General features: G+C 41.1%; 1 protein-coding gene across 1 annotated transcript in view; it reads right to left on the bottom strand.

Moving 5' to 3' along the window:
* Nucleotides 1-27,313, bottom strand: part of LOC124712013 (conserved oligomeric Golgi complex subunit 5) — a 151,341-nt gene that overhangs the window by 20,034 nt on the left and 103,994 nt on the right. Inside the window, exons 8-10 of the mRNA XM_047242305.1 lie at nucleotides 23,052-23,211; nucleotides 21,678-21,855; nucleotides 2,542-2,682 (exon numbers count right to left, since the gene is read on the bottom strand). Coding sequence (XP_047098261.1) covers nucleotides 2,542-2,682; nucleotides 21,678-21,855; nucleotides 23,052-23,211 — 479 coding nt within the window. The remainder of the gene's footprint in view (nucleotides 1-2,541; nucleotides 2,683-21,677; nucleotides 21,856-23,051; nucleotides 23,212-27,313) is intronic.

Here is a 27,313-nt window from a genome sequence, read left to right as displayed (position 1 = left end):
CAAACCGCTTGTGCGGTCCAGGATTACTGAAGGCATCTTCATGAGCTGGACTCAGGGCCACAACAGTATATTCTCATTCCTCCACAGTCTCAACATATTCTCCCCAAGCTGCTTTTTCTTGTCTTCCTTACTTCAGTGTGGCAACTTATTGGATGTTGACCTCCATCCCTCCAATGTCGCATACATCTCTTCTCATAAACAGTATCTGCATTTCAGTAACTCACATCTATTCCACACTAAAATGTCCGTCTCATTTTCTGGGCCATCCGTGGCACCTACGAGCAAACCCTTGTCCAGTATGGTGAAGGTTTTATTAAGGGCTTCACAGAGCCTGTAGTAGCCACAAACAGATTTCATATACATATCCAAACATGTGAGAATCACCCTACTTAAATTTTTCCCCATAAAGTGGTATTCCACTAACCACCATATCCATGAAACATCCTTGTCCATCCCTATGTTACACCTACTCCATATCCCTTTCCACACATGGATCACACTCCTACGGAAAACCCAGGTGCAAGACTTTTCCTACGCGCTCAACCAGCACTTCCTATTCTAGTCCCACCACAGGCATATCCTGTGCAACCAGCAGCAGGGCCACTTGTGAAAACAGTCACATCTTATACCAACTCTGTTGTAACTTCTGCACAGCATTTTAAGTAGGCATGGCTGTCAACCAGCTGTTCACCTGAGTGAAAGGCCGCACCCATATTGTGACCTAGAGCAGAGTTGTCCTGTGACACATAATGCTGATAAGCACATATGCTTGACCCGAGTGGCTGCTCCACTACTTATGCCATGTGGATCCTTTGTCCCCAACACCTATGTCTCTGAATTATGTAGATGGGAACTGATCATGGCCCTAACTTCTTTGTTCCTGCTCCCTCTGTGGTGTCACTGCCAGACACCACACTTGCTAGGTGGTAGCCTTTAAATCGACCGCGGTCCGTTAGTATACGTCGGACCCGCATGTCGCCACTATCAGTGATTGCAGACCAAGCGCCGCCACAGAGCAGGTCTATTCTAGAGAGACTCCCTAGCACTCATCCCAGTTGTACAGCCGACTTTGCTAGTGATGGTTCACTGTCTACATACGCTCTCATTTGCACAGACGACAGTTTAGCATAGCCTTCAGCTACATCATTCGCTACGACCTAGCAAGGCGCCATATTCAGTTACTATTGATATTGATATTGTGAATCATGTACCGTCACGAGCGACGTTCATCATTAATGGATTAAAGTTAAGTATCAAACCAGCTACGTCCGCTTTTTGAATTCTAATTTCCTTGTCATGTTTCAGACCTCACGTCAGTATAGTTCTTCCCTCCTCACACCAGCCTGCGTGAGCTAAAACACGTGCATTTCGGCCTCCTCTAGTAACACGGTGTTGGCTCTTCTGCCAACACTACACCCTCTTCTTCTGGTCTCTCTTCCAACCCACTCCTCCACATTACTGTGTGCTATGCACAACTCTCTCTTCCTGTGACCAAAATGAGCTCATCAGTAATACATTCCTATCCTGTGCACCTAGTGACTCTCCCTATCAGATGTTAAAAACCCTCCCTCCTGCTCCCTGCTTCCTTCCTCCACTTGCCTTCTACAGTTGACACAATCCCTTAGCCTAGTCAAGCAGCTATTCTGGGACAAAGTAGTCATGCAGGTGTATGTGCATTTTGTTAGCTACGAAGGAGGATTTGTCATCCTATTGTTTTTGTGTCTATTGCTGACACAATTATATGGAAAGTTGTTACCTTTACTACTTTCACTTACAAATATATGAAACACACATGAGGATATTACAAAAATACTCTAAAATTTCACGACGTAAACAGGGGGCTTCTCCCAAACTTCAAAAACTGGAATCCCTTCCATGTGATATATTTCACAGTGATTCGAAGAACATAACTATGCCCGCACAGAATGTTTTTGAAATACAGATTGCAGTTATTCTTCAGCACTTTTTGTCTTGCTGCCCACTTTTGAAAAGTTTACATCAACAATTACTGTTTACACATAAAGCTCATTGTATACCATCCCTCCTTATCAACAGTGTGCAAAATCTTTTTCCTACTATTTCATATTCACCTTTGCATCACAGTTTTTCATGCTCCCTCCTTCCCTTAGTGCTTTTATTTCTCTTTTATTGTTTTTCTTGTTGCTTGTTCTCTCTTCCATAAGCTTCCCTACTTCAGCACTGCAGAAAATTTTCAGTATTCCAATCTTACTTTTGACCACCGTTCACTAAGGTGTATTTTGATCCTTTTTTAGCATTTAAAATATGACTGCAACAAAGCAACTTAGCACTTTCCACACTGTATTGTCATCTCATCCTCCCTTCCCACTATCGAGTAGTTCTCAATCTAGCCTAGTTCCTCCCCCCCCCCCCCCCCAAATGGATTACTGAATGAATAATTAGTATTACAGAAATGAAATTAACATTGTTAATATTATACTGATTCTTTTGTTTTTAATGCATAAACGAGAACATGTCGCACACACTATTCTGTACTGAAATATAAATGTTGTAGAATTATACCTTGTGATTGTTCTGATGAGAGAATCAACTTCTTCAGGAGGTGGAACAGCATCACCAGAAAACATAAGATTTACAGGATCAAGAAGACGAGACACTGATCTTGATAAGTATGCATTTTCAAACGATACTACTACCAGGCGACTGCAAAAAAGGAACAAAGGTCAACCTTAAAAAGTTTTTTGAGAATGCCACAAAGCCACAGACATAAATTCATTAACATATTTTTGTTTCCATAATATGAGGATCAACACTACAGGCCATAAAATGTAGAGGAGAATATACAGAGGAGGGGGAAATAGCTAGACATACATAACACATAGTTAACTGAAAAGAAAATGATGAAAGTTGACACACTGCACATATCATCTGAGTATAAAGTAAGCAAAAAGCTTCAAAATGCTAGCCTTATTTTGTGAGATAAAATGATAAGAAAAAACAATAACCACAGAAACACCAGCACCACAAATTAATAGCAATTCTCCTTTTACAAATATACCCCATTTTCATCAACTCTAAGCAGAGTGGATATAATAATGATAATTATTATTATTATAATTATTATTGTTATTTTAAGGGTGAAAAGCAAACAAACCAGTTAATAGCTTAATGTGCCTAAAATTGATTTGTATGAAAAAATATTAGTGGAACAATTTGTTTGTCTTTCACCCCTAAATTTGAAACTGTTCTGGGGAGAGACAGAAGAACCCATTAATACAAATAGTAATAACAATAATAATATTGCAGGTGACTTCTTGTCTTATCTTTACATGATATTGCTACAACTTCTCTAGTTGTCTTCATCAGGTATTGAGCACAGATTTTGTTTGTTTTGTTTTGTTTTCGGGCGCAAAAATAACTAGGGTCATACGCGCCCATGTCAAAACTATACAACATGAAGACAGAGAAGTGTTAAAAAATGACTACATGTCAATCCCAATCCACATAAGAGAAGACAGCTAAAGAGGGAGATGGAGAAAGGTCTATAAATACACCATGGAGAAACAAAGGTCCAGAACTAAAAGTTACATATTGCTACAATGGAAAAAAAAGTAAAACCCAGTCAACAGCCCGCACGTTGTTCGCTAAAATGGCTGATGAATGTAACTGGTTGAAAAAAGGGCATACCATCAGGAAACGGCATACCATCGAAGGTTGAGTGCAATGAGCACAAAGTGTTGGGGGAGTGTCACTTAACAAATGGCGATGGCTAAAAAGGCAGTGCCCCAACACCGCAACCTAGTTAAAATGACCTCCTCTTGGAGGGAGGGCTGAGAGGAGGTCGTTCAAGCCGCCGGGGAGAGGCTTAATAGCCTGGAGCTTATTCCCATGAAGGGAGGACCAGGGACGATGCCAAAGTGACACCACCTCCTGACAGACGGCAACACAGAAATGATCAGAGGGAAGATAAGAACTCACTAGTTCGAGGACTGCAGCCTTGGCAGAAGCGTCAGCAGCCTTGTTTCCTGGCAAACTGACATGACCAGGAACCCACATAAATATCATGGTGGCTCCATCAAGAGTGAGCAAGTGACAATTTTCCTGGACCCATTGCATTATGGGATGGGCCGTGTACAGCGCACAGACGCTACCAAGGGTGCTGAGAGAGTCTGAGCAGAGAACATAATTGAAAAGTCTGTGTCACCGGACATACTCCATGGCCTGATACAGGGTGAAGAGCTCTGCTGTAAATACTGTGCAGTGTTCTAGAAGCCGATACCAAAAAACATTAGTACCAATGACGAAGGCACTCCTGACACCACGGTCAGTCCGAGAGCCATCAGTGTACACAAAGGTACTATCACGAAGTTCCATGCGAAGGTCGTGAAACTGAAGGCGATAAAGTGAGGCTGGAGTAGTGTCCTTAAGAAGCGAATGAAGGTCAAGGTGAACATGGGATGTTGCACAAAGCCAAGGTGGTGAAGGGTTTACACCCACTGGGAAAGTTGCAGATACCATGAAGTTAAGCTGCGGGAGCAAGAACCGAAAGTGAACTCCAGGAGGGGAGGTAACAGAGAAGAGGGACGCACCCCATACTGCCAGATTTTGTTGCCCACTGTTTGGACAACATCCGAACTGTGAATGGTAAATACTGTATTACCCACAGGAATTGGTTCCTGGTTTTTTTTATCATGAAATCAGTGACAGAAATTAGAAATCAACATAAGGGCTACATCAAAATGTAAAAAAATTATACAGAAGGAATATATCATAAGACAACAACTTTTACTGAAAGACTACTTAACAGGCACAAATATATGTGGAAAGAGAAAGATTACTGAGGTATTTTATTTGCAGTTTATGCAAACTCATCTGCCAGTGCCCACATTTTACTTAAGTTACAACCTATTTCCCTGTTAATTGAATTATTTGTTGCTCTGATTTTGATTGCCTTCTTTATTATACTGTCTGAAAAACTTGTCACCTGCACCACAATGCTGGAGTCTGCATACTTCATTTCATGGTTAATGATGAGGCAGTATTTGGTGACAGCTTATCTACTTGGCTCCTTTATCTGTGTCTAGCACCTCCGTTCTTTACTTCTTTGTGTTTAACAGTTCCTACAATTTGTCCAACAAGTAGCATGCTCCATTTGCATGTTAAATAGTATACGCCCTGTTTTTAGAGCCCTAAATTCTCTTTCATGCAACACAGTACACATTTTAATTTTGTTGGGGGAATTGATACACACTAGAAACAATATTTTCAAAATATTCTGCCAAACTGTACAGAAATGATGAACACTAATGTTGATTTCTCTTCTCATGTAGTGTTAAATTGTGATGTAGAGCATTCTCACCCTCTTGTTATGACAGGGTGTATATGTGGACAAGGGAAAAAAATTCCCAGGTTTTTCCTGGATAAAAACACACTTTTTCCAGGGGAAAATACACATTTTCCTAGGTGAAAATATCCCACAGACTGTAAAACTTTTTTTAGCAATTCCTTGAGTGGTAAGGGTTTTATACACCATTTCCCACCACTTTAGGAAATGAAACCCAGCAAAAATCTTGGATGTGCAGTAACATGTATGTTGCACATTTTCTTATTACAGAAGTATAAAAACAAATTCCACCAAACACAGCACATTAGTTTCTGAAGAATTGAAATCCACATTTTGATGTGCTCTTGTCAGCCAATCACAGCTTACGTCACATTATCCCACCAGCTAATGAAAGGCATTCAGAACATAGGATACCTGATGTAGTCAGCCAATAGCTACATCACTGTTAAAACGGAAAAGTTTATGGTTTAGATTAATATACGTGTAGTGTAGCTACAAGAAAAGCTAAGCCTTTTCATTTATTTATTTATCTTTTTTTATGGCGAGTGTTATCCTTTAAGATATAAGAAACATGAATGTGCCAGTGAAATTTTAAATGCTGGCATAAATATTTTGTCTTCTGGTCCTGAAATTCTTCTATGTGGCTGGTCCTCAAAGTTTTAAGTTTTGAATGAGAGTCAATCACTCTGTGATTTAAGAAATTCATCGCACATTTTCACACGTAACATAATTCATCTTGCATAAAAGGAAATTTACTTTGAAAGTAATGCTTCTCAAACCACCATTTGCAATATTTTCCTGCCACCTGGTAGAAATGTAAATTTTTGTGATGCCACGCTCATTGAAAGCAGTTGTTATTAAGTATTGCATAGTCTTCGTTCTGGAGGCTTTGACACATTTTGCTGGCAGTGAACAGTTATGTGCACACTGTGTTTTGGTGTAAGTTTTTCATTGGTGTCTTTCTCTTGTTTATGTTTTATTGCCACAGTATTAGTCTACAGAAGCGGGCTAAAGTAAAATTCTTTGTTAGAATGTCAGTTGTTACCAGTCAAAATTACAAATATTTTAACTCAAAAGTAAGACAATGAAAATTTCCGGGAATTCTTAAAAATTCGCAGGTTTTTACCAGATGGAAAAATTCCCTGGTTTTCCCTAGATTTTCCGGTTGTCCCAGGGCATATACACCCTGTATGTGTACCTGTTCTTTTCTAAAAGTTGTGTCAAGTGTCTTGGTTCTTCAGTGAGGCTTCTATATCAACCATCATACGTTCCCTGTGGCATGCAGACAGAGGCCAGTGTGGGTGGTCTTCTAGTACACATTGTGTTACAGGGATACATTGGCTCTACTCATAACAAAAATGGTAAAAAAAAAGTAAATGTTCATCTTGTTTTGTTACCACTGTGAATTTTATGGTTCACGTTGAGATGATACATGTGGCCAGTCTACAAATGTGCTGAGTGTACTATTTAAAGCATGTTGGTTTATGTTTAGCAGATTCTAGAGCTCTAGCCTAAAAATGTTCCATGTCAAATTTGACAACCACTCATGTTAACAAGCTGCCCATAACCACTCCATTTGTTTGTTCATAATATTTCCTGTAGAAGAGAAGGTAAGTTGATGGGAGGACATATGAACAGAGCTATGTAAAGTCTGCATTGTACTTCTCATCAAATAATTACAATAATTTTTTTAATTATGATATCCTTCTCTTGGAGTGAAATTTTAGTGAAAAGATACTTGAAATGGGTGGAATTACAAATGTGGTGTCCATATTTCCCCACGTAATGACAAAGGTATTGTTTGTGTTGAGACAATACTACATGCAATACGGCACACTGGAATACAGGTTGCACAATGTGACACTTATCAGTGTGACACCCGCGTTCCCAGTAGGGTGGTACAATATGCGATTCGATACAATATGCAATGTGGCTCATCATATGACAAACAACAAGACAGCATTAATCATATTTCTGTTTATGTTTCAGTAACAATCATGAGCTCTTCTGAAGATGATATTATTGTGGTTTATTGTTATTTAAAGCTCAAAAAACTGAAAAATAAAGGGAAGTACTTGGTGCACCCGTACAATGCTACAAATATCATAGTTCAGCTGTGATCTCTCATGATGTCTCTCAACACAAAAAATTCCATGAATTCTACAGAATGACCACTTTTTGGACTAACTAGCATCAGCTACTATGAGAAGGCACAACACAGCTGTGCAGCTACTCATTACAATAAGGTAATATGGTAAAAGTGTGTGAATGACATTAAAAATGTCACCATGAAAAGTTTCATCTTTGTAAGACAACCTCGTAAGGTACTTTATTTAGTGTCGTGTACATATCATGGAAAAAAAGTTGCAATATCACAAAATAATTAATGTAGAGAAATGAAATTTTGGGAATACATTTGTCTATGTAGGTAACATATTCAAGATCACAGGTTAATGCAAGCAAGAGACAAACCACTGCAAATGTGAAATGCTGATACTTAATGACTGATGTAATCACCAGAATGTTGCATACAAGCGTGCAAATGTGCACAAATTCTGTTACACAGGTGCTGGATGTCAGTTTGTGGGATGGAATCCACGTCTGTTGCACTTGTTCGGTCAAAACACGGATGGTTAATGCTGTTTGTGGATAATGCTGTAGTCGTCATCTGATGATGTCCCGTATGTGCTCGATTGGAGACAGATCTGGTGATCGAGCAGGCCAAGAGAACATGTCGATGCTCTGTAGAGCATGGCAGGTTACAACAGCGGTATGTGGGCGAGCATTATCCTGTTGGAAAATACATCCTAAAGTGCTGTTCATGAATGGCAGCACAACGGGTCAAATCACCGAACTGATGCACAAATTTGCACTCAGGGTACATTGGATGACCACGAGAGTGCTCCTGCTGTCATTCAAAATTGCACTCCAGGCCATAACTCCTGGTGTAGGTCTAGTGCATCCAGCAAGCAGACAGGTTGGTTGCAGGTCCTCAACTGGCCTCCTCCTAACCAAAACACAGCCATCACTGGCGGCGAGGCAGAAATAGCTTTCATAGGAAAACACAACATACCTCCACTCTGCCCTCTAATGAGCTCTCATTTGACATCACTGAAGTTGCAAATGGCTGTGTTTTGGCGTCAGTGGAATGCATGCTAGAGGCCGTCTGGCTCAGACGTAACTGTGCTCAATTTGGTGCTTCAGAAGCAGAATGATGCACCAGAGCCATACATCTAAACCAATCGTCTTCCCTCTTTGTAGTGCCATGTGGCTGTCTGGAGTACAGTCCTCTTGCAACAGTACATTCTTGTAATCACCACTACCAGCAATCGGGTATAGTGGCTACATTCATGCTACGTGTTTCTGAATTATCACAGAAGGAACAGTACATTCTTGTAACCACTGCTACCAGCAATCGGGTATAGTCGCTACATTCTTGCCACGTGTTTCTGAATTAGTGCAGAAGGAACAGTACATTCTTGTAACCACAGCTACCAGCAATTGGGTATAGTGGCTACATTTTTGCCACGTGTTTCTGAATTATCCCAGAAGGAACATCCAGCTTCTTGTAGCCCTGTTACAGGATCTCGTTCAAACTCTCCCTAAAGGCATTTTTGACTAGCACAAACTCCCCACATCCAATCTTAAAGGTATCTACTGTTCATGACCACTGCAGTATGTATTTAAAGTAAACCTAATTTGCATCCTCACAATGTGAAATTGGAACAGAAACATTCCTACCATCTTTTGTTGATGCCGCACAACTCCTTCTTATTGTTCTGATATTTTGCCCCAGTCAGTGTGTGTGTGTGTGTGTGTGTGTGTGTGTGTGTGTGTGTGTGTGTGTGTGTGTGTGTTTTTTATAGAGGACATCATTTTTGTTACTGACTATAGAATTTTTTTATTTCACAATTGCAGTTCCAGCTGATAATGACCTTAAAAGCAAAATAGTAAATGTGAAATAAAAAACTCTCTGCAATCAACTTGAAAAATGATGTCCTCGAAAATTTTACATGACTGTGAGCCCTAACCACAAGAAGTTAATCCATATAAGTAAAGGTTACAAATTAATAAACCTAGGATAATATTTCTACACTGTTCAGTTCTGTAAAGTAGTATACGATTCAGGTTGAGGTGTATTTAGAATAAACATTGCTGGATTTGAAATGAGATCTGTCACCATCACTGGTGTAGCAGCGGGTGGTGAACTCTGCATAAGGGTAGACAATGTGTTTGAGAAAAAGGAAGTAGCTTACAATAAGAAAAATACTGACATGTCCGTCATGGCTACATCCAGCTATTAATTCAGAAGTAACAGAAATTTAAATTTCAGATCTCTTTTATATTTATCATGAAGTTTCCTCAAATCAGAGAGTATGGACATCTAGTCCGAATCATCAGCTGATGACTGCCAATGTCTCTTCATTTCAGCAGGTTTTTCATTTCCTGCTTCAGCATATACAGGCTGCATACAAAAAAGAAATATGTGGAGTAACTGTGCACTCTGCATAGCAGGAAGCAGTAGCACTGTATGTGTCACATAGCTGCCAACCTCAACAAGAGGCATACTGGAACTGAAATATGAAGTTCCAATGTCCCTACCGAACACTTTTGATATCTGAAATGTGCGATAAGCAGAATGTCATGGGCCTTGAAAGATTCAAGGCCTCACTTATCTTCAACAATCACAATGTACAATTGCAGCTGTTATCCACCCACCATGTTGGGCAGTATCATTCTTCGTAAACATAAAGTTCAAAACTCCTCCAACAAAAACAGATGGCCCGTGAAGAATAGGTTGAGCTCATAACTGGCCCTGTATAGTAATTGACATTATCAACTGATTTATAAACAGTACCATGGAAACGTTTTCTCCTCCTATAGTAACACGGCATCTCTGTAAGTCGTTCAATGCCGTTGCACAAACAGCTGCACGACAACTGACGCCACCTTTCCAGATACATTACACATAAGTATGTCGCTCATCTCTGGCCGCAACTTCCTGTCCAGTGTCGTTATCCACTCTGTCAACAATAGTGCATGTGGTGCCTTACAAAAGCACCAAGCGTGGACCCCCACCTCTTGTACGGCTCAGTGTTGTGCGGCAAATCGTGAGCCATGACTTGCAGAACTGCCCAGAGGTGCTGCACACAGAGGGCATCTCAGGGTGCCCCTGAGAGCTACAACACCAGAAGAATTGCTTCTTTATTTCAATTCTTATCTGAAACGTGCGATAAGCAATAATGTCCAAGGTGTTGAAAGTTTCAAGGCCTAGTTTATCTTTAACATTACCACAACATACAACATCGGAACATCATATTTCAGCCCTAGTATGCTTTTGGTTGTAAGAACTTGCAACATTCACAAGACTAATGAGACTGGTCTACCTATGTATGGTCTAAAGGAGTTGGTGTATGTGCAAATGTGAAAACTGTAGCTGATCTTACAATGTAATATAAGAATTGAAATAAAGAACTTTTTCCTTAAAAAGAAAAGCTGATTGCTTATTGCACATTTCAAATATTAGAGGTTTTTAACAGGGACATCAGAACTTCCTATTTCAGCTCCAGTATGCCTCTTTGGTAAGGTCTTACAATCTCTGTAAGGCTAATGAGACTGAGTCTATATTTGTGTGGTTCAAAGGTGCAGGTGTATATGCAGATGTAAAAATTGTAACTGATTTCACAATGTATTATAAGAACTGAAATAAAGAACCTTGTTCTAAAACACACACACACACACACACACACACACACACACACACACACACACACACACACACAAACAACACATGTTTATTCCCTAGAACACAAAAAGAAGTATTGCTCTACTTCCACCTTTAAAAATCAATTTTGATACATTAACTACATTTTGTGTGTAGTAATCTATGATATAAGACCTATCAAAATGTAAACTGGAAAGTGATTACTTTTTTCACTACAAACCTTTCAATATATGCCCAGTGGTTTACATATTTGTGAAGTATCACAATAATTATGAGCAATAATGAAAAGAAAATCAATTTGTTATCCAGCTGTGATGAGAAACACCGCATAACAGAGAACATGCGTGAATCCCTTAAAGTGGTTTTTAATTTTTTTACGTAAAAAGTAAAAGATCTACTGAGAAACAAACTACACAGAAAGTTACACCTCTTATCTGGCAGGTTGCATTTGTATGACCTAATATGAAAATTCTTAAGATATTTTCCTTGACACCCCCCAGTTTTTGAGAAACCACCCTTAAAGTTCATGATTGCATCAAAATTGGTGGTACCAACAGATAGCTGATTATTGAGCATTTTTTCATCATCATTTGCATGGTTCACAAATGTGTATTTTTCTAGAATCTGAGGTAAGAAACTGTTACAACCGCCATTTTTGTGCCTGTCAAGCGAACGCTGTTCAACAAAAGCGCAGCTGATGCAGTGGCCAAGGCACCTGGTTGGGAAGGAATGAACCTGCGTTCAATTCCCAGTTCCCCATTATGCAGTTTCTTTTCATTTGTGTTTTTTCCATATAGAAATTGGTACGAATAAGAGGGTTAATCAGGCAATCAAAAAGAAATAATAACAAGAAAGGCACATAAAATTCTCAAACAACTTGTGTTAGTGACAACTTGTGTTAGTGAAGAATTAAAATTTTTGCCATGATTTCCATACAATGCCTCTTTCAGTCACTCTGTTACATGTCCTCACTTTGCTTCAAACAACTACATGGACGACACTTGTCATATAAACATTTGCAGCAAATATTTTCATGGCCACCTAGAATGTTTACTTGATGCAATCTTTTGCAACTACATTGTTCCTTACAAAGATTTGGATAAATCAAGACTTTGTTTAAATTTAAAAATATTTATTTTTTGGGAAATAATTTTAATGCCTGTTACAAATATGATAAAATTGTCTGAAAAATCGGTGTTGAAAGGTGATTCTGTCTTACACTATGAGTCATCGTTGAATGTACGCAGCTGTGCAACTCCCATTAGGTTTGGTTGTGCGTGTCTCACTGGATTTCCCTGCAAACACTGCAATTCTGAAACCTCCAAATAAAGTTTCATACTGCACCTTGTTGTAAACAAGCAGTGTGTGGTCGGCTGTCTTCCATGCCTTGTGGTATATTTGTAGCACTATTACTCAGAATTGTTTTCATGCAACAAGGCTTAAAATTTTACTTCTTTACTAATCAAAGTCATTTGAGAAATTTAATTGCCTACTTTATTATTATTCCTTATTGAGTATCTTATTAACCCTCCAATTTCCATCAATTTCAATACGGAAAAATGTACAAATAAAAAAACTTGCACATTGCATTTTAGAATTAAACACAGGGTCTCTGCTCTCCAGCTAGATGCCTTGGCTGCTATGCCAGTGGTGCTTTTATTGAAGGTTGTTTAGGAATCTTATGGGTACATAAGTGACAGCCGTAACAGTTCCTTTCCTCAGTTTCTTGGAAAATATGTGTTTGTAGACACACGACAAGTAAAAATGCACAATTTTCAGTTACATATTGACCCTGTCAATTCTGATTTAATTGTGTGTCATGAACTGTATATAGGGTTTTTTTTCTCCTCAAAACCAGAGATATTGGGCCAAAATATCTTAGGCTCATTCATTTTAGGTTGCACAAAAGTGACCTGCCAAATATGAGCTGAATCAGTTGGCCGTTTCTGAGGTCTTTGCCTTGTAAGTGACAAACACTAACCAAAATATCTCAAATTCTGTTTCTGATTAGTGACAGGCTGGTACCACGAAACAGTCACTACAGCTGCATGAGCACATACTGCTCACAGTTTGTTAAGAATAAAAACAGCAAAACAAGCACCTGACAAAGACTAATAGGGAAGTTGCCAAAATGAAATGTAAAGATCAAATGACAACTCAGCTGCAAATTCAAATACTAGTAAACCTATGTCATCACTGTCATTACTGTGTTACAACACAGAGCCTACACCTTCCCCTGTTCTCTTCTCTTGGCAACAAGCCATCTTGAGGGTAAAATGCGTAAATTTGTAACAGCTGCAATAACTTTAATCATTCACTACATTTTCCAGTAACTTGGAAAACAGCTTATTTTGAACTCAGTGTTACTCCATTACAAAGCTGTTATTCTAATTACATTGTGATTATTCATTACCGAAACTGATTAAAAAAACATTTAATTTTTGTTGTTCTTGGCCTTGTTCACAGTTATTCAACTTTGTTACTGTCAAGTTCCCACACAATCCAGTATTGGCCAGCTTTGGGTTGTTCAGCATCATATGGTTTTATTACCTTCATTTACTCAACTGGGAATGATCATCCATCTTGAGATGTAATCAACAGAAGTTTTAAGTTGATGTGTTGAGATATTATTGAAGGATAGCAGTTATGCTATACATATTTTCCTGTAATACACTGCTTGCCAAGAAAAGTGAAGCACCCAAAAGGAAAATAAACCAAACTTCATAGGTTGAGAGGGTCCGTATGTTATATAAGTGATCACAATATCGAGTCACATTTACAAGGAGATTGGCTGTGTGAGTCCACTTCTCATTAAGATGTCCCACACCCTCTGGCCTGTATGTACGCACTAATTTCGTTGGGAAGGGTGTCATTAAGTAGTCATCATCTCTCCAGATGCAAGCAGGTTCACAGCTGTTGTAACTGGAATGAAGTTTACATCCGAGCTGGTCCCACACATCTTTCATCTGGGACAGATCTAGGGATTTTTTAGACAGTGGGGCTACCTCAGTATCACACAGCTGGTTCATGGACATATATGCCATGTTCTGGCATAACCAAAAGAGTCGGGATGAAGATGAAGAATGCAAGAGAAGAGAAGGCGGTGAAATGACGTCGGCCAATGGTGCGCTGATTAGGACCGCATCATGACAGGAGTGGCCTCAACAAGAGGAGAATACAAGGGCTGCCTCCTGCCAGCCTCAGCAGCTCAGTATCAGTTCGGTATTCGAACGGTATTTGCAAAGTTGTAGCCAGAACTTGCAGAACAGTTACTAGTGATCCCAATCCATTGCTTGTTGGACATTGCCTATAGCCAAGAACATTAATATCTGCATGTCGCTCATCACTTGTTGTACATTCAAGTTAAGTATTGTCAATCCTCTTAATTTGTACTTAAAACTATTATTGTGATTTTGCTTGAATTGTTGTACAGCATCCTGAGAATGCAGCATCCTTTGGGCACCCTAGACGAAATGAGTGGGCAAGACCCCACATAATCACAATGAGTATCCACCAAAACCAGTACCTAATGATCATGGACTTTTTTTGTGTTTTTTGCTGGTGCCTTAATTCTCTCGTCTTTACTTTGCAAGGGTGCTTATTGCTTTAACAGTTTCTTGTCATTTTTGCTAATCAGTGTTTTCATGGGAGGGGGGGGGGTGTTTGCAGAAATTTACTTTGGTTGTCCTTGTTTTAGTTGCTCGGCCTTTTTTTTCCGCCCCCTGCTCAGGCACCACAGCCGCAAGTGTTAGAAGCAATACAGCTAATGCAGATGTTTCAGTTCCAGATGCAGCAGATCTCAGCACTTCTCAACATGGTGCAGCAGCTACTCACCAATGCTGCATGTCCGGCAGAACAAGCACTTCCTACTGCAGCTGCTATACCACCTTTTCGACAGCTTCATGAACAAGAAGAGAAATGGCTCCAGTGGTTGTCCCAATTTGAAGCCCACAACATCACCCACAATCTATCACATACTGTGAAACTTCCCTATCTAATATCAACAGTAGGAAGCACAGTGTTTAGGCTCCTACAAAAACTGTTCCCTAACACCACTCCAAGTGAACTTGCTTACGACGAAATGTTAACTTCATTAACTATTATGACCAACAAGTGAATATGGTAGCAGCTAGGTATCAATTCTTTAATTGCAAAAAATGGTCAGAAGAAACTTATTGTGAGTGGGTAACAGATTTGCAAGGTATGACAAGCAAATGCAAATTCAAATGTGCTTTCGGTGCTTTATATTCAGATATTATGTTGCGTGATGCGATTGTGTACAATGTACCTGATATCAAAACCCGGAGAACAAATTTTAAAACAGTCCGATCCATCATTTCAGCAGGTAGTGCAAATTTTAGATCAATATGATTCTGGTACCTTGTTGGCTCATACATTTGAGGAGCCAGCTATTTCTCGGGTTGAGTCTCTTGCTTAAACAACCTTCCACACTGTGCAAGCAGTTCACTAAACAGGTGGCTGCACAGGCGCACAGATTTAAGTCTTGCCCTCACTGTTATTCATGGCAAAAACGTCAAGACTGCCCCTTCCAAAACACTCAGTATTATGCCTGTGGTAAGAAAGGACATGTACAATCTGTACATTTGCAATAGAACAAACGTAAGAATTCAGCCCACTCAAAAAAATCTCCTCACACGGCCCATTTCATAAATGTAGTATATTCCACGTCTGCAACTAGCATTAGCAAAACTACTAAGTGTGCAGTTTCTTCAATGATATGCCCAGTCGAACAAACTTTTTGTTCATTTACTTATTTGTGGGAACCGTGTGAAATTTCACTTGAACACGGGCGCCTCTGTCACATTGCTCAATCATCACACATATGAACTGTTGGGCTCGCCGCGCGTGTCTAAAACTAGCACGCAACTGACAGCTTATAATGGACGAGACATTCCCTTCTTGGAAAATGTACTTTGCCTGCCATGCAATGCTAGCATACGCGAACAGTGACTTTTACAGAGCTACAATCACGCGAGTGTGAGAACATATTTGGTCTTGATTCTTTTGATATGCTTGGATTTAACATTCAGGACAATGTATTGTCAGTGTCTGCACTCAATGCCAAAGATAGTGTAGCTAGCTTGCTAAAAGAATTCCTGGAAATATTTTCTGAAGGTTTAGGCAAAGCTAACAATTTTGTTGCACATATTACTCTGAAAGACAATCCTCAGCCAAAATTTCGCCAGGCCAGAACTCTTCCCATTGCATTACGGGACAAAGTCTTGGTTGAACTTTAAGAATTGCAAGATAGCAGGGTTATTGCGCCCATATCAGTTAGTCAATGGGCAAGTCCACTGGATTTGCTCCCCAAACCTTCAGGTTGCATTCGCCTCTGTGTTGACTTTAAGTCTACGGTCAACCCACAAACTGTAATTGATACTTATCTATTGCCACGCCCAGAGGATCTCATGGACAAATTACGTTCTGGACGCTACTTTTAAAAAATCAATTTGCGAGACGCATATCTTCAAATACTGCACGATGAAGACTCTCAAAAAGTGTGTGTGGTAAATACTCATTTGCATTTGTTTAAATATTTGCATTTGTCTTTTGGCAGTGCTTCCGCACCCACCATTTTTCAATGGTGTTTGGAAAGCTGACTGCACAAGTGCCAAACTGTTCAAACTATTTGGACAATATTGTAGCAGCAGGTTGTACAGCTGAAGAACGTCTTGCAAATTTACGTGCTTTGCTTCGAGTGTTATCTAAAGTGTAGACTGGACAAGTGTGATTTTTTTAAAACCTGAGTCGCAGTATCTTGGTCATGTCATAAACAGTCAAGGTGTACATCCTCTTCAGTCGCATTTGTTGGCCATACAAGATTTGTCAGTTCCTCGCAATATCACAGAATTGGAGTGCGTTTTAGGGAAAATGAACTATTATATTTGGTTCATACTGAATGCTGCACAACTAACAGCTCCATTGCATCACTTGTGTTGCAAGATTATCCTCTTTGTTTGGACAGATGAGTGCCAAGTAGCTTTAAAACCTTGAAGATGCATTGCTCAGTGATCGATGCATAGTTCACTTTGATCCTGACAAACTAATGGTATTACATGTTGACGCTTCCTCTTATGGAATTGGTGCAGTGCTTTCGCACAGAATTGGTGATAAAAACACACCTATCATTTTCGCGCCAAAAGTGTTGTCCAAAGCTTAGTGTAACTATTCACAAATTGAAAAAGAGGCTTTGGCTGTTGTGTAAGGTGTCACCAAATTTCACCACTATTTGTATGGCAGAAAATTCTACTTAGTAAAGGATCAGAAGCCTTTGCAGTCCTTGTTTCATCCGACAAAACCAGTTCCTGTACAAACTGCCCAAAAATTGCAAAGGTGGGCTTTGTTGTTGTCTAAATACCAGTATGGGATTGTGTATTGTCTGACAGCTCAATATGATAACGCAGACATGCTTTCATGTCTTCTGACTGGTGCTGATACAGACTTTGATGCTTCTGCTGCATCAATGCCCAGGATTCTGAATTGCTTCAATCTTTTCACTGAACTATAAGAAAATTGCACAGGCCATGGAAGCTGATCCGAAATTGAACATTTTGCACATCTTGGCCTCGTTCCTTGCATAGCATAAAGAACTCCTTAGTGTGCATAGGCTCATTGTACAGAAAGGTTTGATTCGTGTTCAAAATGACAGTGGACAGTCACGTGTGTTGATCCCTAAAGCTTTGTAAAAAGAAGTATTGCAGGTACTTCACCAAGGATACTGGGGGATTGTTCGTAGGAAACAGTCAGTATGTCAACACTGTACTTGACAGGGTATGGACACAAAATAGAACAGATGACGTCACAGTATCACGCATGCACAGAAAATCAGTCTTCTCCATCACAAAAAATTCTCTGCTTGCCCTTAAGTCATAATCACCATGGCTACGTGTGCACATAGACTTTGCAGGACCTTTTTGGAACACTTGTAGGTCGATAGCAGTTGACTCGTATAGCAAGTTTCCTTTTGCTGTGCCAATGAACTCGACATCACATAGCACAATTCAGGTGTTGTCATTGGTTTTTTGCCTAGAAAGTTTACGTGAAGTAATAGTGTCAGTCAATGCCCTCAGTTGAAGTCAAATGAATTTGAAACATTTTGTGAATGCAATGGCATACACCATCTACCTAGTGCACCATTCCACCCACAGTCCAATGGCAAAGCGGAATGTTTGTCAGAACCTTCAAGCAACAGATGGCCAATCTTCGCTCCGCGCACACCATGGATCAAGCATTGCAACTGTTTCTCACCTCATACTGTTGGCACCCACGAGATGGACAGTCGCTGGCAGAACTGTTTCATGACCGCCGCCACTGGACACTGCTCCACCCTCCTCAGCATTAGGCTCCAAACGAAGGCCGCAAGTATCATTTTGTGCCATGATATTGTCTTTTACAGGGTTTTTAGCGGCAGCTGATGGTGGGTGTGAGGCAAAATCATCCGTCGACTTGACGTTTGCATGTATCTTCTTTCAGGTCCATATGGCTTGCACTGCTGCCATCAAAATCAACATCACCTCTGTCATCTACATGATGATCTTTCAGTCTCTCTTCCCCCAGATTCATAGATCCAGAGAACAGCATGGCCACAGCAGCCACCAGAGAGTGTCACCATGATATCGCGGGATGACTCCATGGAGATGGAGCCTTCACCTCCTCCACCTCCTCTTGTCCTACCGATGGAGCGGGACCTGCCTACATCGCAGCAGTGCCGCCTTCTTCATGGCAGCTGGAGCTGGACGCATACTCTTCTGGTCGTTGTTCAGGTGACGTTTCCACCAGAGCGCAGTAGCTGGATGGCGGGGTATGGCCGGAAGCTTGATGTCCCCTGCAACCACAGCATCCGGCCTGGCGATGTGTCCACACTCCTGCCTCCCCCATCGTTGTCGCACTCCCTACACAATGATAGTCCGTCACTTTGGGGGGAGGAATGTTCTGGCATAACAACAAGTGCCAGAATGAAGATGAAGAACACAAGAGAAGAGAAGGCGGTGAAACGATGTAAGCCAATGGTTCACTGATTAGGACCGCACCACGACAGGAGCAGCCACTACAAGAGGAGAATATAAGTGCCGCTTCTGACAGCCTCGACCGCTCAGTATCGGCTCAGTATTTGTAGAGTTGTAGCCCAGCAGTCACAGAACAGTTATTAGTGATCCGTATCCGTTGCTTGAATGGACATTGTCTATAGCCAAGAACATTACTGTTTGCATGTCACCCATTGCTTGCGACACTTGTTGTACATTCAAGTTAAGTATTGCCAATTCTCTTTATTTGTAATAAAACTATTAATGTGATTTTATTTGAACTGCTGTATAGCATTCCAAGAGCGCAGCATCCTTTAGGCACCCTAGATGAGACCAGTGGGCAAAACCCCTCATACCAGGTGTGGACAAGCATTGTGCTAATGAAAAGTAGCACCATGATACTGTTGCATAAGATGAAACACAAGAACACACAATGTCTGTGATATACAGTTGTGCTAAAATGGTTCCCTCAGTCACCACCTGCTATGACCTGAGGTCACACCCAATGTTTCCCCATACCATGATGCCAAGAGTAACACCACTGTACCTCTTCAAAATATTTGAAGAATGGGACCTCTTCCCATGTTGCCACCATATTTGACAACAATGGTCATCTAGAGTAGTGCAGGATCATGATTCTTCACTGAACATAACGTGATGCCATTCATCGGCAGTCTATGCTTCCCTGTCACAGCACCACTCCAAATATAGACATTTGTGTTGTGGTGTTAATGGCAGCCTACATGTTGTTGTTGTAGTTGTTGTTGTTGTAGTCTTCAGTCCAAAGACTGGTTTGATGCAGCTCTCCATGCAACCTACATATGGGACTGAATTCCCTAGTCTTACTACTGTTTGTCTCCAATCAATGGTGCAGGATGACACAGAACATTGTAAAGATTCCTTTACTTGCTTTCAGATGGCACACAGATTTCAAGGGGTTACGAAAAGCTTTAGGTACAAACACGATCTTACCTTCTGGTGGCCGGACATAGTTGACTGGAACACTGATGACTAGTGTGCCTGCTGTAAAGGGAGGACATTAACTGGGACTTGGAGCTAACGGTGGAGCGCCAGGATAGTAATTAGGTCGCACAGTGGAGTCAGTCAGGGGCCTGTCTGCAACCCTTGAGCTTGATGGACTTCTACAATTTTCGCATCACATCCCTCTGCGTGATGAAACCAGGCTGGTCACCAGGAAGAACTGCAGTTTGACCCACTGCCAATACAGCTGTTCACTGGCTTAAATCCAGATAATTCGGTGTGACACACCACTGCCACAACTCCTGTCAAGTTCACACCACTGCCACAACTCCTGTCAAGTACACACCACTGCCACAACTCCTGTCAAGTCACTGAGCAAAAGCAGCATTCAAGCCCACCTGGACCAGCCCATATGCATTATACTAGCTGGGTTGTATTCACTGCCATGCCTGTCCACAGCCAAAATGGACCAGTTACAATGGGAGTCCAAGTTGTATAAATTAATAAAGATGTTATCATCTCCTCATCATGACCACCTTCTGCTGCCATAGTCCTCCATCCTATCTTCGGGAGAGAACCACACGCACAACACATTTCTCCCTTAACACTGCCCTGAAATTTCCATGCAGTTCAACATCAATCCAATTTCACATCCAAATGCCCCACAAATCTGGATATTGCACAATTAAATCTGGATATTGCACAATTCAACCACATGGCCAAATGGATACCCACAATGAGGCCTCTTTTAAGCTCTGTCAACTGCTGATAACCCTGTCTCACATAAGTATGCGGCATTTACGTGTCCTTCACACAGATCACTCAATATCTGGCACTGTTCATACCCTTTATGTACCCTGTCAGGCCTGGTAACAACACTAATGATGAACAATACTACAACAATAAATGCAGTCTAGTGGCCATTCTAGCTGTCACAGAGAATTGTAACTCTAATAATTTATATACCCAATACAATGGTGTCTACATGTACAGATCTACACTGATATCTGACCACGTCTTCAAGATACTTTATTATTTTTGTCAGGAAATGTATTAATGACAGACAGTTTTATACAGATGACAGTCTGTCACAACCTGAAGGAAAAGGATGGGACATTGATTAGGAGTTAAATGTTGCTAAGACAATAAGGTCATCAATCGAACACAAGATCGGATTATAGTGAGATGGATAAGGAAGTCAGCTGTGCACTTTTCAGTGAAACTATCCTGGCATTTGCCTCAAGTTATCTACGAAAACAATAGAAGACTTAAATCTGGATGGCTGTATGGGAATTTGAATCACCACCGTTCCAGACATGATTCCAGTGTCTTAACTACTGTGCCATATCACTTGCTCCTTGACAAAGTGGCTACACTATCAAATCCGAGAACACCAAATTTTGTGTTAACAGCCACCTCACAACATCACAGTGCCCTGTGGACACAGAGTTAACAACACACACAATATTATATTCTGTGCAAAATATCAACACATGTGGAACTTACTTTGTAAGGAAGGTATTCATGGTAGGAATATCATGCAAAAATGTATAAAAGTTTTCTTTGTATAACATGTGCTCTATGCCGCTGTTGTGACACTTACTTGACAGGAAAGCTCACTGTGGATTTTGTGCCTTTGGAGGGCACCTCACTGATCATAGTAGGCTCAGCCTGATCCATAACACTCATTTTATTTGTTTGCAGTCGCTTGCACAGATCTAGGTACAGCCGAAGAAACTTGGGGTATTCACCTTCAAGAGCCTGTTTTAGAAATGAGGAACCTACAAAAGCATAAACAAACATTGACATATTATGTATGAAGAAAGACAGTTTTAATAGAATTGTATCCAATTTTAAAAGTTATATATTTATATTCATTTATCAAAGCTGCATAGTGTATAGATTGGTGCTAACTTCTACAACATATATCAAATTAAATAAGTTCCATATAATATGACAAAACTTGGAAGAAAATAACAACTACAATTAGTAGATCTACAAGCTCACTGGCCCAAAAAACTTTTTTGTTGGTTATTTTTTGCTGATATAACGTGAGTGATGGCGATGTATGTCTAGGATTACCTGAAGTATAACTACATAGCATTACCACAGAAACTATATATATTTCATTCTGTTCATCTAACTGTTCAAATAAAGTTGACTAAAAACGGTAAATTGTTCAAGTACTTGTGGTCCACAAGTTGTCACTGTTTAATGGTAATGCACATTTTGATATATGTAAAAATGGTACAATGTCTGAGTAATGTGAATAAATAAGATCTATGACATTTCATGTCAGCAAAGCCCAATAGTGTAGTTTAACAACTGAACGCTCATTTTTGGGGTGGTGCAAAATCATGAACTACACTATGTGATCAAATGTATCCGGATACCCCCAAAAACATGTTTTTCATATTAGGTGCACTGTGCTGCCCCTACTGCTGGCTGCTCCGTATCTAGTTATTAGACATCGTGAGAGAGCAGAATGGGGCACTCGGGGAACTTTCTCTCACCTGGTCTTAGGTTAGAAGGTGAATGTCCATGTCACTTATGTGAAATGGAAGTGTACCCTGTAACCTATGATCAGACGAGACGAAATGCAGATTTTGGCAGGACAGACAAGTAACTTTAAGTAACATTGTATTGAGGTGTAAATTACGGGGTGAACTATTTGGATCTATGTGTATTATAGGTAAAACAGTATTACACTAGAATGAATTTTCTTGGTGCAATGGAGTCTGTACTGATTCGAAACTTCTTGGCAAGAATCTTTTAACCTGTCAGCAAATTTCAAAACTATATTGATACAGGAGACAAATCCCTTGAAGATGCTTTTTATATAAAAGATAAAATGCATCTAGGACTTAAATAAGTACTATGTTGCAACAGAGAAAAGAACTTCAATTCATGAAATGAATATGATCAGTGTTTTTGAACCTTTCTACTACCTGTAACAAAACCTGAAACTTCACCATACCTTCAGCAGTTTGATTCAACTTTTTTGCAAGAGTTTCAGTGACATTGTTCCAGAAGTAACTGGCTAAGTTCCTCTTGTTTGTGGGCAACAGCTCCAGGTATGATGGACTCGGCATTGTGTCTCGTGTCCTGCGAGACAGAACTCGCTGGAGAAGCATCATCTGAAATATTAAGCAGTATGTAAATAATCTGTTGTTTTACCAATGAAAGCTCAGTCATCATCATATTTTTTTCACACGAAAAGAATTGTTGGTATTACAAGTGTCCAACTTTGTTATTCTATCAAAGACAACATCTCTGTTTATATGTCAAGTGGTTCATAACAACAGTGGTAGGAAGATCTTCCAAAGAAGAAGCATGACATCCCCACACAGGGTGTTTCAAGTTAAGAAATAACTCAAAGTATGATGGATTCTAATCCAAAATATAGGCAGTATGAGGTAGTACTTTCCATGCCATGCCATGCAGCGTCACCCAACAGTGAGAAGTGTGGTTTCTTTGGAAGTTCTTTGAGTATGCGTACAGTGCAGACGTGACACGAGGAAATGGCTAGTTCTTACGAACAATGTGCGGCAGTGAAGTTTTGTTTCTTGCTTGGCAAGAATGCAGAAGAAGCTGTTGCGATGATTCAAACAGCCTACAAAGACCATGCTCTTAGTAAAACACAAGTGCATGAGTGGTTTTCTCGGTTTAAAAAAATCAACAAAATCCGTGATCTCACCAGTGAAGGTCGACGCAGGACCATCGACCAACTTGAGAAATTGTCCGGGTTGTCCTGGAGCTCAATTCAGCGTATCTTGGTCATCAATTTGGGGATGCGAAGAGTGGCAGCAAAATTTGTGCCGAAGCTTCTTACCGGAGATCAAAGGGATCGTCGCATTCAAGCCTGTCTCGAAGTGAAGGACGCGTTCAAAGATGATCCACATTTTTTCAACAAAATCATTACAGGTGATGAGTCATGGTGCTATGGGTACGATCCAGAAAGTAAACAACAATCATCACAATGGAAGTCACCTGGCTCACCTCGATCAAAAAAAGCTCAACAAGTTAAATCGAATGTGAAAACGGTGTTGATCTGTTTTTTTTTTTTTTTTTTTGACATCAAAGGGATTGTACACTCTGAATTTGTCCCTGTTACTGGCACGTAAAGGGGCCGTTGTCACAAGTGTGGCGGTTAATATTGTAAATACTAATTGAGGAGAGGGCTTTGATATGCAAATGTTGTTAATTGATTATTACTGGTGATGAATTCATGTGTATGTGTAATCAATATAGAAGTTTTGCAACTACAAACTGGTTGTGTTACTGGTATATAAGGTTAGAGTGTGCAATCGCCATGCCAATGGTAGTAGAGCACTCTTTCTGCTGATGGCTTTAGTCTCTTTGTAGTTGCTACACTTCGCCTTATATTGTTTCTTTTGTCTCTTTTCTGACTTGTCTTTTGTTAATACTGCGGACTTGCTGCTTTCAGAACTTTCTTGTCACCATGGCCAGTCGAATCTACCCTGGCAACGCATATTTGCGTCGGGATCATCGAGTGCACGAGTTACGTATACGCAACTTGTCAACCGAGGGCAGCGTAGCGATTTATCGGCCCGACTTCATGTCGCAGCTGACACTCCAGTGTTGTTGTCCAAGGACATTTTCACCAATCGGAGTCAGTTTCTTTATTGTCTATCTACTTCCCTGGCTGAATTAGCGGCAACTATTTCCCTTTTTGAGCTTGATCCACCTACTCCTAAACAGTTGTATCGCATTCAGGCCCACCTAGCCCATTACAACTCTTGTCTTATCAATTTAGCCACAATAGGCGTAGCTCCGCCCGTCCTTAAGTCATTTGCTCACCTCAAAGACAAATTGCAGGCATTGCATTCACGGGCCCTGGTGTTATCTTTGGGCAGTGGAGGCGATCTTCTTGGACAGAGTACTCGAACTGCAGGGTCAGATAGTAGCGCGCACCAAACGCACCCTGTAGTGGATGCGCAGGTGTAGTTGTCAAATCAGTTCTCTAAGCTACCCCACCCTCTCCGTGGATTGTTACAAGGGATTACTGAATTAGCTATAAACAACTTAGACCAAATTCAGTCATTCTTGTGGATTACTGTGAAGTTGCAGATGAATGCTGATGCCTTGCATGTTTCCAATTCCCTTGTGCTGGCCACCTTGTACCCAGTGACGAAAGGCTGACTTAGTAGTTTGGTGGCAGAAGTCTTACAAGGTGAGGGTTCGTTGACACAACTTCAACAGCGGGAAATTGATAGTAGGTTGTCGAGACGTATGAGGGTGGCTCTAGAGCAAAAATTTTACTGGCGAGTTCAGGCTAGTAATGAAAGTTTAAGTGACTATTTTGAGCATATACGGGTAGCAGTAATCGCTCTGGGGTTAACTGTTTTGGAGCAGGATTGTGTTAACCGCATACTGGAGGGAATTCGCCCGCAATACCGCATACAGTTAGTTTTGCCAGAAAGGCCGGGTAGTTTCCAACAACTCCACAGTCTGATTAATATGGTGGATGCCTTAACATTTGCTGATGAGCAGAGACAAAACTTAGTCTCCGAAACTCGCTCCCCACGAATCAACGAGCCACAGGTGCCGACGAACCTTATGCAGAACGTGTCTAACGTCCGATGCTGTTTCCGCTGTCAAGCTCCCTGTCTGAGAGCACCCGGTGCAGTGTCGTGAACGTGCGTCTAAGTGACGCCAAAGTAGGGGGGGGGGGGGGGGGGGGGGTGAGGCGGCGGCTGACTAGGAAAGGGCCGGGTGACTGCCAGTTTGTGGGGTAATCGTCCATTTCCCACTTCCCTTACGTGTGTGCGTCTCTGGGAAATGAGCCGATCTGTGACCTGCTTGATTCGAGTTCCCAATCTTTGGTAGATAAGCTGTGGTACCTGGAGTTTAGGCGTTTGTAGAGATTTTCTAACCTTCGTCCTGGCAAGTACAGATGTCATGTGGCCAATGGGCAAGAGTTGCCTGTCTTGGGGGAGGTAAGAGTTAAGGTGTCTGTACAAGGGTTTTCTTGGCCGATCTCATTACTGATAGCTGACGGATTGAACACCCCTCTCATTCTAGGGTGTGATTTCATTCAGGCAACACAGCTGGTATTAGACTATTCAGAGGGGACATTTTATTTCAAGTTCCGGCCTGATTGCAAAATTAGCTTTTGTAGATGCAATCATGTGAGTGAGGTGCACACGGTGACCGAGGACGCAGAGCAGGTGGAGGTATCTCACTTAGATCTCGACCAAGCTCGGTAGGTGAAGTGGTTGGTGGATGATTATCCCCAGGTCCTGACCACCAGACTGGGAATGACGAATTTAATTAAGTATAATATAATGCTGACTGATAGTGTTCCGGTGCGCCATGCAACTTACTGTCTTTCCCTACCCAAAATGAAAATATTACGTGAGGAGATCGATCACATGTTACAGGATGGGGTCATTAGGTATCCAACTTCTCCCTATGCTTTGCCTGTTTTTTTCGTTCCCAAGGGACAGAGCAGTGACTATCGGGCCGTGGTTGATTACCGCTCCTTAAACCAGAAGGTCATGCTAGAGTCAGTACCTTTACCAGACCTCCATAATTGTTTCACATGGTTCAGAGGTGCCGAAATTACAGTGCAACAGCTGTCTAGGATCATCTCCTGGTTTGGACCTCCAAAAAGCTTAGTCAGTGACAATGCTCCCACCTTCTTATGTAAAGTGTTCAAAGGGTTTTGCTTTGCTAATGGGATCAAACACATCACAACTACTCCCTATTATCCAAAGGCATCCTTTGCGGAGCGTGTCAATCGGAATTTGAAGGCTGCTCTCTGCATTAATCATTCACGAACACTTACACATTGGAATGCTACCTTACCCTGGCTAAACCAAGCCTTCAACTCTGCCAGGCATGAGTCCACAGGCACTGCGTCTAGCCGTTAAATATTTGCTTATGTCCCGAACTCTCCTCTCTCCATTTTACGGGACATTAATGACCTCCTTCCATGCCAGGTTGCTCCGGTGAGTTTGCGGGAAAATTGGAAATGGGCTAAAAATAGCATTGATCTGGCCCACCGGCGCCAAGCAGCTCAGTATAACAAAGGTAGGCACCCCTTTCAGGGTAAGGTCGGGGATCTCGTGTTCATCAGGGATGTTGCTGGCGGAACCGGGTTTGGTCCGAAAGACAAGCTTATGCCACGATTCAGGGGCCCGTGCCGGATAGTGAAAATCCTTAGTCCGGTCAATCTTGTAGTCAACGATCTCTCGCCTGGCCATAATTCCAGGG

This window comes from Schistocerca piceifrons, chromosome 8 (genome assembly GCF_021461385.2).
Source record: "Schistocerca piceifrons isolate TAMUIC-IGC-003096 chromosome 8, iqSchPice1.1, whole genome shotgun sequence".
Lineage (NCBI taxonomy): Eukaryota > Metazoa > Arthropoda > Insecta > Orthoptera > Acrididae > Schistocerca > Schistocerca piceifrons.
The sequence above is the reverse complement of the archived record's forward strand: the minus strand, read 5'-3'. Positions and strand labels throughout refer to the sequence as shown.